Source organism: Ptychodera flava, assembly GCF_041260155.1.
Source record: "Ptychodera flava strain L36383 chromosome 23 unlocalized genomic scaffold, AS_Pfla_20210202 Scaffold_24__1_contigs__length_23054250_pilon, whole genome shotgun sequence".
Taxonomy (NCBI): Eukaryota; Metazoa; Hemichordata; class Enteropneusta; family Ptychoderidae; genus Ptychodera; species Ptychodera flava.
Window position 1 is genome coordinate 9,950,811 of NW_027248278.1, and position 13,173 is coordinate 9,963,983.

The following is a 13,173-nucleotide window of genomic DNA, read 5'->3' on the forward strand; positions in this document are numbered from 1 at the left end:
ATGTGTTGTTCTTTTTTTAATCATACTGTTATCATAACAAATACATCTATTAAAGGGAAGCGGTCGTTGGAATTGCACGTGTACAACTTTCTTGTTCACAAACAATGTATTTCATGTGCTGTACATAGATAGCTGCAATATTTAAATTTTACGATGTACATTATGACAAACACGTTTTAAGTTTCATCAATTGCCAATGTACCTTTGATACAGTGTTTACATTGGTTGTAGGGGTCCCAAGCAACCTTTTAGCGCAATTACGACAACCGTCTCCCTTTAAAAGAAATATTTTTTGTCTGTTATTGGTTACTACTGAGTACAGGCTCAATCAGCTCTTGGCATGATTGAAGGTTGAAATTTGTCATAAAGCAATGTAAACTCCTTAAAAACCAAAGGAAAATATGGTGTATTTCTAGACAATTTATCTCAAAGATTAAGATGGGGAAAATTAAAACTTTCCCCATTTCCCCCCCCCCCCCCCCCCCCCCCCACCCCCAATCTATCTTCTGGCCGAAGATCACAGCGCCCTCACACCAATTGGCTTACCCACAATGCTCGGTTATTAAACCTCAGGAAGTGATCCCTTGGCCTGGCTGGCTTATGTACACAATCGCCGAAGTCGATCCCGGCCGGATGAAGTGCCGAGCTGGCGACACGACTCAGAAACTAAACCACAACATTGGTCAGCATGGATGCATCAGACCTGAGTCTACCCTTGGGCGAACATATGAATTTGATCGTCGTCCGCAAAATTCCTGAAGTCCTGTCGTCGTCTACGCCTGGGCGTTTTGAATGGCATAGAGAATCGTGGTTGCAATCCATCACTCGTTTCATAGATCCCCAAGGTAGGCATAGCCACGGACGTGCCAGAGTCTTTCTCCTACGTCCATAATAACCACCTGTATATCGTTAGCTGGTGTCATTCTCAGAAACGTGCCGTCATCAGATGTTTATTTTTGTACAGCTCCATGCTCTGCATACCGCAAATTGAACGTGAATAACATTCCAATGTTTACATAATACGGACTGACATTTTTTTTACGCTCAGTGACAGACGTTGAAACTCTTACAGCTAGCCGGTGTTCGCTGTGCCGTTTCTAAGGAAGGTGCCATTATTATTGGCGGGAGGAGGGGTCCAAAAGAATTAGTCCCAAAGTCCAGAAAATTTAAGCACACCTCACCCCCGGGAGGTTGGCGCTATGGGCTACCCATGTTAATAAATCTGATGACACCCTCCCATACAACAATGTCATTTACCCCTCCCACTATAATATTCCTGTATATAATAATAATAATAATAATGGGTTCTTATATAGCGCACATATCCACAAGTACATGTGCTCAAGGCGCTTTACAATTATTATTACCCCTGGTCACTGGACCTAATATGATACCACTCAACTCCCTGGGGAGCAAACTACAGCTCACATGTGCAGCCAATAAGCGCAGCAGAGCTAAACACACACATTGCAACCACTGTCCTACCAGGTACCCATCACTCCTGGGTGGGGAGAAGCAATGAGGAATAAAGTGCCTTGCTCAAGGACACAACACCATGGCCATGCCGGGGCTCGAACTCACCATCCTGTGATCGTGAGTCCACTGCTCTAGCCACTGGCCCATGATGCCTCCCTATATGTATGTAATTATGCATGTATACGTGTGTATGTGTGAATTATATACATATCCAGCAGACAGTATTTATTGTCTTAATATGTTTGATAAATTGTCCAAATGTTAAAGTATAATTGTATATTTAGATTATTGATACAGAGATTATGTCATTGATACTAAACTACAACTTCTGAAACCCAGTTCAAAGCGATGAGGGGCTATATACTCACTGTACATGTGCTACTGATCTTGTAATTACCATGGGCTTCTAATCATCTCAACCACTGACCCTTTCGACCCAATCAACCTTGGTCACCTTGACCCCCTTAAACTTTTCCTTCAGTGTTAAGGAGGTACGCTACTATTCCAAAAAATGTTGGGACATTCTTGAAGTTGACTTTTCTGAAATAATCTTTATGTGTACATTGCAAAGATATGAAAAAAATATGGGGTACCCATGCAAAATTTTTGAAAAAAACACATACCAAAATCGACAGAAAACCACTAAATCTCCCATTTTGCGAAATTTGCACTTACCAGCAGAATTTTTATTTTATCGCAAACGATTAACAGATCCTAGTGTGCATACCACATTTTTGCATCGCCAGGACAGCTGAATTAGGACAATCAATTAAAATTTGTGATGTCTTGTCTTAAAAATTAAATATTTGACCCTAAATTTATCATTTAACTGTAAAATTAGTCTTTTTTAAAAATATAAACTTCATATAAACGCACAAAATAATTTTCAAAATGTTAAAAAGTACAGCAATATCTATCAAACAGGCAGTGTTCTTTGATTTAGAAGCAAAAAAGTTGGGGTCATCACGCAAATTTTCTTACTGAACAGCAAAAAGTGACGAAAAAAGGTGAATTTTGTTAGACCTGAGATTTGACCCTCTAGCTTACTGATATCATGTCAGAGGTACAATTGTTAATTATTCTCTACTGATCTTTCAAAATAAAAATAACTGTCGATTTTTTAGTGCAAAAACATAATTTCGGTTCTTTTCATTCATAAAAACTTCTGAAAGAAATATTACAAGGTCACTAGCATGATTTTTTGCCATTTTGTCCTGTTATTCACGCACACCAGGTTAGGTAGTCTAAAAGGAACATGTATATCTTCTGGACAAAAGAGGGCGCTCTCCTATATAGAATGGTAGCTACTACCTTAAGGAGAAAACTTTGTATCATAATCTCAAAAGTACGTTGTCAGTTTTTTCGATACTCATAGCACCTTGAAGGTCTTTGATTTAATGAAAGTTAGTAATGCTGGGAAGGCACCATGTGCCAAAAAACTCCATGCATGGCCAAGTGTAGGCTAGGCAGATGCATTGTACATAGGTACACGACCAATCGTTTCCACTCACTATGTACAGGCGCTGGGCCATGGTGCCTGCATTTTGCGCATCAAAACAGCTAAATTATTCTTTTGAAGCCAACAGATTTTCTCACAGAAACACCATAAATTCTCTCAGCCAAGTTGCATGATATGTTCAAGTAAAATGTTGTCATGAAACAAGAAAAGATGTGACAAGGCCAATGTGAATAGGGTACCGGGATTGAGGTGACCACAATAGCAACAAGAAATACTGGGCTTGTAATGGACAGGGGTCAAGGTGACCTGCTCCCATTACCATGAACACTGTCCCTGTGACAATAATGATTATTGGACCAATTTTGATGTCACAATAACATGTTAGCCACATCATTTGACCCTGAAGACAGTAGCAGCATTAAAATATATGTATTTGTATCTATTTACTTAATTGATATGTGCAACTTCAAGACAATTTGGTTTTTTACCCCATAAAATATAATAAGAAAAAATTGCAATTTAGGCCACAAATATCCTTCTCTTCAACATCTGGACTTACTATTATTGGAAGCATCTATGGTACAATTATAGTGAATGCTGATTAGAATCTGACTGGGAAGTAGACGCGCACATGATTTGTGAATTTTTTTTTAAATATTTAAATATAGGCTTATACTTTATTCAACATTGACTGGATGAAAAAAAGTGAAGAAACAGCAGTGTCTTTTATGTGTCAGCCAGATGTCTGAAATATCGTTCTTATGTCATCATGCTTACATCAGTCACTGTTCTTTTTTTCTCTCAGATTGTGTCACTGCCTGGGATGAAGCCTGTAAAAGTAACATTTCAGAGAAACTTGAACAGTGCTTTGTTAAATGCATGACAACGTTGCTCCACAATGTCCAACAAAACATCATGACTAGAGAAGGTAAGGTAACCTTACAAAGATGACAAACTATTCAGGGATGAAACGGTGAAATTGAGCGGTGCACCATCAACTGATAATAGATAGGGTTACACTTTAACAATAAGTAACATGTGATTGTACACACATATTGACTGGCCATGAGGGTAACAGCATATGTCTGTACCCTGAGGGACTGGGAGTCACCCCCAAAAACAGACTGAGGCCGAAGGAAACAGTCTGTTTTTAGGGGTTACTCACAGGCCCATGGGTTAAAGACGTATGCTGTTACCCTAATGGTCAGTCAATTTATGTTTTATAACATGCCTCATTCACAGTCATGCATAAGAACATACCATTCACAAAACTTGTAGCATATGATATGTAACAAATGCATTTAATTATTAATACAAACTTCAAACCATGTTACATGATATTCAAACACTACAATAAATTGATGATTGAAACTTGGAAATTTAAATTTCACAGCAAAGAGAAGGATAAACCGAGAAATTTCTCACTATCGTTATGCTCAGCCGCAGACGACATCTTTGTTTACATTCCAGTTCGTGCTTGTGCAAATGTTGTATTTGAAGCCAGCAGACATCAGTTGTCAGAACTGATGCCTGGTAAGCAACAGTTGCGACAAATGATGCCTGATGATGTCGTTTACGTGAATTGGCACAAAAAGAACGCATCCCACATGACTATCATTTTACGAATGAGAACACAGAGTACGGATGAGGTGTGTAACAACAGGTATTGTCTCGTACGTCAGACTAGCCTATCAGCTGGAATTTCCATATCAGGACGAAAAAAGATTTTTTACGAACATTTGACCTGTAAAAGTATTACATCTTTCCCTTTTTGGCTTTGCTCAAACCTCCTAATCTATTGTATTCAGGACTTCAGAAAGATCCATTCACAGGGGATGAGAGCGATATTGGAGTGATAAAATAATTTGCAGTAGCATTATAAGAGAAGATGACTCATGAAAAGTTCTTAAACCGTCATGTATTTTCCTCAACAGATAAAACAGTTCTCATCAACACCCTATGTTTGTGCGGTATTATTAGAGTGCAAATGAAAACAACTTCCAAATTGGTAGAGGAGAACAGACGAGATGGAGGCGGATGTGGAATTGCCATGGCAACAGATGAGAATGATGAACGATCTGCTCATTTGCGTGAGAAATCCTCAACTCTGTTGAATGCTGGGAATTATGCAAATGAAAATGTACAAGTAGCTGATGAATGTAGAAATGAGGATGAAGCAAGCTTGCTGGCAGCCGTCAGGAAAGAAAATACAAAAAGTTGCACTGACAATGACAAGCAGGTATTGAACTCTTGCAGTAGTAGTGACAATAGGAACCTAGCAACCGTCACTATCAAAACAGAACCGCTAGATGACTCTGAATCAAATCCACCAACTCTCTCTGTGCGGCCAAATGGTGGCAGGCATTTCAAGACATCTCTCAGCAGCCAAGATGTTGAAACACGTCTGACACATCACCATGGGGACAGTCACCAAGACGGCAGTCAGACCCAACATGGCAGAGTTAAAGAGGAAAGTGCTGTCAAGTTTGTAGAGAGTTTACACTATCCACAGCAGTTGCCGGGTGAATGTACGGAGAGTTCTTGGCAAACTGTGAGAGTTAAGCAGGAAATAGACAGTGACAGTAATGATGATAGTTCTTTGACACTTTGTGATGCTGATAAGGTGAAATCAGGTCATCAAGGTCATGTAGACCTTTCTCCACAAGGTCAAACAAGACTTGGGATACCGAGTCAGAATGCCCTTGCTGCAGATCACACTAACTGTGTTATGTCAGGTCAGAGTGACCTTGCCACTCAGGATCAAGTTGACATTGAACAACAACACAAAGAAGATATCTCCTCAGATCCAACGCAATCAGGAATGAGAAATTTTGATGACGTGGTGGCTGGGCAACAGCTTCAGAATATGTGTGAAGGTAACAGTGTATTTACAACTCAAGACAGCTCTGTGCAATCAGATCAAACCAATGGATCCCTTGAAGGAAGAGTTGGTACCACTGAAAGTGTTGCCACAACAGGTTACCAGGGACACAAGCTTTTCATCTGCAACATCTGCGGCAGGAAGTGCAACACCAAGGACGTGCTCAAAGTTCACATGCGCATTCACTCCGGTGAGAAACCGTTCAAGTGCGAGTACTGCGGCAGGTGTTTCTCCAAACAGTGCAATCTGGTGACCCATGTCAGAGTCCACACAGGGGAGAAGCCATTCAAATGTGTTATCTGTGGGAGGGCCACCGCCTCGAAGTCTAACCTAAACGCTCACATGAGAACACATTCCAAAATGTCTCCCTTAAGAAGAGACATGACATGGCTCAATGAGGCGCAATATCTTCATATGCCAGGTGTTGGAATCCATTCACAGACAGGTGAAGCAGGCACAAGAATTACCGGCACATTTCAAAGACATGACACAGAGGGAGATAAAAACGATGATCCTCTTGCCATGAGCTGTAGAAGCGAAAACGTTGACATGGTGGTTACAGAGAATGTAGGTGCCACAAAGGTGGATCAACTGCAAGGGCAGAAACTTCGAATCACGCAGAACACAAGTGGTGGATTTCTTGCAAATCCCGGGACAATAGACTTTTACGGATGTAGTTATTCTCCAGAAGAGGATCTAGAGGAGAGGAATTCACAAGAAAATCCTGAAACAGAAGATGTTGAATACACCATGGTGTATACCAAATCTGAAGACTCAGATGACTGTGTCAAAGGTCAAGGGTCAGATGATAATCAGCAAACTGATCAATCCGTCAAAGATTCAGACACTGCTACAAATTCAGTGTTTAAACTGAAAGTACACCGATGTGATTATTGCTCCAAGATTTGCACTTCGCGAGGCAACTTGGTACAGCATAGACGAATCCACACGGGAGAGAGACCCTTCAAGTGTGAGGTGTGTCACAGAAATTTCAAGACTGGGTCAAATCTGAAAGCGCACAAAAGGGTTCACAGACACGCGTACGGAAATGACACTGAACAGCTAGTGGGTGACGAAGGAAACGGTGAAAGTCACAAACCTACAAGCCCTAAGAGACTGTACAAGTGCGACTTTTGCCCCAAAGTTTGGAAAGACAGTGGTAATATGGCGAAACACAGACGTATTCACACCGGGGAGAAACCATACCGATGCAGTACTTGTGGGAAAGACTTCAGATCAAAGTCAAACTTGAACACTCATATGAAGTCACACAGACTTAAAAACCATGGCATTGATGATCAACCTGACAGTCCTGTATGTGTGAAACAATTCAGATCATTGGAAAAGACAAGTGATAGTTCTAAAAGTGACCCAAGCGACACAGACAACGTTTGCACCGATGATTCAAACAACAGTGTTGAAAGCAAAGTTCAATATTCACAGAGACCTGAATCTGATAAACTTACTACAGCAGCTGCAGCCATTTGCGTGGATTCTAAAATTTCATCTGGTACAGTTAGTAAATCCAGACGCCGAACGTTGGCGCCCAAACTGTACAAGTGCGACTACTGTCCTAAAGTTTGGACGGATGGAAGCAACCTAGCCAAGCACAGAAGAATCCACACTGGAGAGAAGCCGTATAAATGTAGCACCTGTGGCAAGGATTTTGTCAGTAAATCCAATCTGAATACTCATATGAAATCACACAGATTCGTAGATGGCCGGTTTGGAAATATTTCATTGCAACAGCGTGAATCTGCTACCAGAGGGGAAGATGGAGGGTTTGTAGAGTGTGATGACAAGGAAATAACAGGCGACATATTGCCAAAAAATGCTGGGTTATTCAGTGGAGTTCCACAAATGAATTCATTTAATAAAGAGACGTTACTGTCCAACCAAACCACAGCATCAATAGTTTTGGATGAAAATGCTGATGCTTCCGTGAATGGGCATATCCCGTTGGAAGGCAGAATAAATATGAAAATGTTTAGATGTGGATATTGCCCGAAAGTTTGTTTGAATAGAAATAGCTTGATCAAACATATGCAGATTCACGCAGGTGTGAAACCATATCGCTGTGACCAGTGTTCAAAAACTTTCCACAGCAAGTTGATTCTTATCGCCCACATGAAATCTCATGAAGGCATCTCGGGGCTTGATGAAGACAGGGAGTCTACAGGTGCAGTGAAAACTGTACAATCAGAATCTATCTGTATGTATAAGGAAGATAACAGTCAGTGGAGAAATACATTTCGTGATAATGATCAAGGCAACTGTATAGGTGGAAATCGTTATGAAACGGCCAACAACTTGGCAGCCAGCCAACCACCTGTTCAGTATCATAAACAAGCCAGTAAATCCTACTCTGTGGATTCGCCAAGTACAGAGGAAGTATCCGACAAACGCATCCAGTCAAGTGAAATATACAAAAATCAAGACATTCAACCTGCAGTGAATCAGATATTTCAACCGAATGTCAAAACTTCTGTAGAGAAATTTAATATCAGTTCAGACTTTGTAAACCGCATGTCTACATTGGAAAGCGACATTCACGTCAATGCACCACGTGATAAAAGATACAGTGACCAAGACATTGGAATACAAAGGACCAATCATACCGAAAGAGAACTTGTTCCTTCTGCCGACCTTGGAAGAAAAAGGAGTATTGACCTTGACAGAGATAGCGGTACAAAAGGAGGAAGTCGTGCTGAAGAGATAATTGAAAATCAAGAATCATCCATGAGCGTCAATTCAGGGCAAGACGTTCAAATAATAGAGGAGCCATATACAAGAACACAGGCGGGAGAAAAAATGTACACTTGCGGATTTTGTGGACGTACGTGCAATAGAAGAGACAACATGGTAAAGCATATACGTGTCCACACCGGGGAGAAGCCATTCCACTGCCAGTATTGTGGGCGGTCGTTCAGTTCAAAGTCAAATCTCAACTCTCATGAGACTAGGATGCACGTCAGGAAAAATAAATGCAACGCCGTGAGTCGCTATCAGGAAGACGTGGTAATTTACAGTGATGATGGTGATCCGTCTAGACGTGACAACTTGTCCAGAACTGAAGTTCCGTCTACCTCAAGCCTTAGTCTCAATGCTGAAGGTGTTTGTCAAATAAGCAAACGACCGGATCTTTCATCTCAGCGACATAGTACAGCAAACTTGTACGACAACGGTGTGATGGAAGATGTAGAATTCATGCAAAGAGACAATGACATAGAAAGTGGAAGTCTCAGTTCTCTGAGACGCCAAAATTTCAAAATTGTCAACCAATTAGCAAGCAGCAGCCATACCGATAGAAATGCCAGATATCTACTGAAGGGGAGCGAAACGCTACTTTGCAGTGAACAACTTGAAGGATCAGATGCTGCTATTGATAAGCGGGATAGGAGCAAGCTTGTAGCTGTTGGGACTTTTGAAGATGGTAGGGATTTCAACCGTGGCAACAGTGGTTCACATACAAGTGTGCTAGCAAAGTTCTATGGCAATGCCGATTTTCACCATAACGTGGCATCATACAATGCGAACTGTGGGCAGGAGAGTGAGCCACTGGCTGACAACGACAAATTGAACCAATCTGCATTACAGCTTTACAATAAAGGCACCAGTGTGCTCCAGTCAAATCTCGCGGAAGAGCTCTTCCTGTGTGGACGTTGTGGAAAAAGTTTCAGAGCAAAGGCTACGTTAACAGTCCACATGCGAATACACACGGGTGAAAAGCCATACAGATGTGATTACTGCTGCAAGTGCTTCTCTCAACAGTGTAATCTTACAACCCATGTTAGGGTTCATACCGGCGAGAGACCGTACGCTTGTGAAATCTGTGGAAAGACAACTGCGTCAAAATCAAATCTTACAGCTCACAAGAGAAAACACAAGAAGTTTACATAATAGCAGCATACCACTGTTTTATCATTTGAAATTGATGTCAAACTGTGTCAAAGTGCAGGTTTAAATGTTTCTAGAAAGACGTGGAATTTAAATCACACATTTAAATTCCAAGAATAATCAAACTGACTCCCAAAACTTTTCAAATTTCCTGGCCAGCAGCAATTACCAGAAATCGGTCAATAGGATTGTATGCTGTCAACTGCTGCAAAAAATCTTTTTACTTTTCATGTTGCCCGTCCAATTATTATTATTACACTCTGGAAAATTTGAGATCAATGAGACATCAAATTCTCTTGGTTTGTTTCTGAAAATCTACTTGGAAATTATGTTGAACATACCAACACTGGCATTGTTAATAACAATATTTAAGATGAAAAGTGGTGAGTGCAACAATGCTTTTAAGGTAGTATGCGCCTCAAAAGTGAACGTCTTAAACTTTTGCTCAAACTTTCCTGAATGAAACTTTCAACCATTCTCTTACCAAATCAACAATAAAAGATCAGGGGTCACTGTGCAAAGTTTGGAACCAGTGAAACAAATAACCCAACATTTTGCGATATTTGAAATTCAAAATGGCCGCCATTCCTGTGTTAACTCTATCTATGGTGGGAAAACAAATATTTTGGACTTTTGAAAAACTAAAGCAGTGAAAGTGTTTCTTTCCCAAGAACTTTAAAATGAGCCCTCACAAGTGGTAGATCAGAAAAGAATTGTAGAAATTTGAGAGTCTGACTGTCTGTCCTCGAGGCATATTAAATCTTAAGGTGGAACCTTGGGACAGTCTCTCAGACCCGCTAACTTGTGCAATATTCACTTTGCCTAGCACTTGTTGGGACTCATTTTAAAGTTCTTGGAGTAAAAACCATGTTTACCTTCTCAGTTTTATGAAAATCAGGAATATTATTCTCCTCCCCCCCCCTCCCCCCACAAAAAAAATAAAGAGATCATAACACAGGGATGGCTAGCATATGTAATCTGAGGGAAATTGATTTTATTCAATCACAAGTCCATTGTATGGTACATTCTAAAAGACCATTCATCAACATTTTAATTTTGTTGTTCTGTGTCAATAGACTCATAAAGCTAATTTATCAGTAAGTGCTTTGTTTGTGTGATAGGTGTGAGTGTCATTCGACCCATGTTTGTGGATAAATTATTAGGATGAGAACAAGTTCACTGCGTGCAACACAGTACTGTAGATTTCCCATAATTCATTATGATTTGTGTCCTCAGAGATTCCTCAGTGAAGTCTACCATGTCTCCCATGTGTAGACGAATTCACATTCACAGACTAGCTGTAAAACTTCTGAAAACTTACTTTGAAGCACACCATGCTTCTCAATTCTCATTTTAAATGATTTCGAAAACTATGCATGATTGAGAGAGGAGAAAGCATTTTTGTAAAATTTTTCTGTGATTGTGTCTTCAGCCGTGCAGAATAATGTAACAGAAAATAGGGAGACTGGTTGCACCTGTTTTATGAAATATAAGGATACTGATTTTTTCCAATGGAAATGACAAAAGAAATTTGCACATTTTCGGAGAATGACCCCTTCAATTTGTCACAACTTGCAAGAACATTTGTAGTACCTACATGTACAGAATGTGAATTTTAAGGTTGTTTAATGGTTATTTATAAACATTAACTGAAATATCTAAACGTAATTTAATTATTTAACAACTATTCTGATGCTGCACATTATTTGCAGAACTGAAAGGGTGTTAGAAAAGTAACCTTCCAAGATACAAATCAAAGAGAATTGTGGGTAATTTATTGTAATGTGTACAAGTGATGGCCATTTTTGATGTCTTAAAAGCTTACTATGGTACAGTCACATGGAATTTTGCCAATAAAGAATGTAACTAGTAAAACAAATTTACTGTAGCAAAGTATTTTTTTAACCTGTTACCTGAGTTTGAATCCCATCAAAAATCTACTGCATTGGCATCATTTTAGAAGTGGTATAGCCACAAACTGATGATGTCAAATTGCCGCACACAAAACACAGACCCCTTGTAATTATGGCACTGTGTATTGTGTATGACGATTTGACGTCATCAGTTTGTGGCTGTACCACTTGTAAAATGGTGCCACTGCATTTTCTACCCTGTGTTTATAGCTCTGCTGGTGGACAGAATTGTCCCCGAGGCTGTCTTTAACCCGGTAAAGTGATGCATTCTTGCTCTGATAAAGTTTGTGTGCAATGTGTGATAGCGAGTATGTGAGTGTAAGTGCTTCATGAACTCTACACTGCTGATGTGCAGCATTGAATAAGCTCTTTCTCTGATTGGTCCATTGTCACTATTCACAGCGAATTAGGGAGTCTATTTGTATTGTTTTAACTATATTGGTGAGATTCAGCTACCCAATTGGATAACAGCTTATTCAATGCTGCACATTAGCCCACTCTACAGCTTGTGGAGGGGTTGCAGTCAGATTTGGCTGAGCTGTTATGACTGTGATGATGTACATTGTGAGTTCGAATCAAATACTAAATTCACATTCACTCTTCTTCCCCCCCCCCCCCCCCCCCCCCCCCCATTTCTTGACTTTGGCATACTGATTGAAAAGTGTATCATGTTTATGCTTGCACATCTAATATCATAATTAAGAGGAAGAAGGCCTCTGGTAGACTAACAGCTGATGCAATTCTTATGGTCACTCTTGACATGAATCTAAAAATAAAATTCCAAAGCAATGGGATATCTACAGACGTGCAATTCTGAATGAGGTTATGCTGACAAGAATCGGACCCACATGCTGAGATTGAGGGCTATCAGGCAAACTGAGACTTTTGAATAAACATGACATTTTAGTCTTTGGAATAGTATTAAACACAGACAAGTACCCGTATATAATGTCCTGGTGCTGGATGGCTGACTGTCAGTGGACACCATTACTCATGAACTGCTGATCAGTTTCAACTGAATTGTGGTGCTACAGATGCGGGTGTCAAGAATGAAGATTAACCCTTTGAGCGCAAAATCAGTAAATCAGATTCTTGCCGAAATTTTGATAAAAAATTATAGTCAATGAAATTTTATGTCTGTTTGGCCCAAAATTATCAAAAAAATTACTGAAAACTTCATAAAAATTGTAAAATGTTGCACTAAAATTTTAGTGGGCAAAAATTAGAGCACTAAAAGGGTTAACATATACATCAAGGCATATACTTCTTTTCTAGATATGGTGAACAGTGGTCTTTTAGTTGGATGTTGGGAGTTTAAGAAATTTTGACGTAAGATATCACATTTTTGGTGTTGTCTTCTTACAATGATTGGGGGGGGGGGGCCTTCTTCCCAGGACTAAGCAGAAAGCGCATCGCTTCGATGACGTAAAATTCTACAGTTAACAGAACTGTTCAAAGTGCAGATTAGTCAAGTACTCGCACAGAACGAGAGTTATGAATGTACCATGTAAACAATTTACTTACAGAAAATAGATTTTATGAAATCA

At 40.0% G+C, this 13,173-nt stretch overlaps 1 protein-coding gene across 1 annotated transcript; it reads left to right on the top strand.

The window, feature by feature from the left end:
- The first annotated feature begins 554 nt into the window (after positions 1–554).
- On the top strand, positions 555–11,592 carry LOC139124591 (zinc finger protein 91-like). The gene is made up of 3 exons (XM_070690726.1): positions 555–845; positions 3,741–3,863; positions 4,870–11,592. Exons 1-3 carry the CDS (start codon positions 689–691, stop codon positions 9,714–9,716), a joined length of 5,127 nt encoding a protein of 1,708 aa, XP_070546827.1. The 5' UTR covers positions 555–688; the 3' UTR covers positions 9,717–11,592.
- Positions 11,593–13,173: the final 1,581 nt, after the last annotated feature.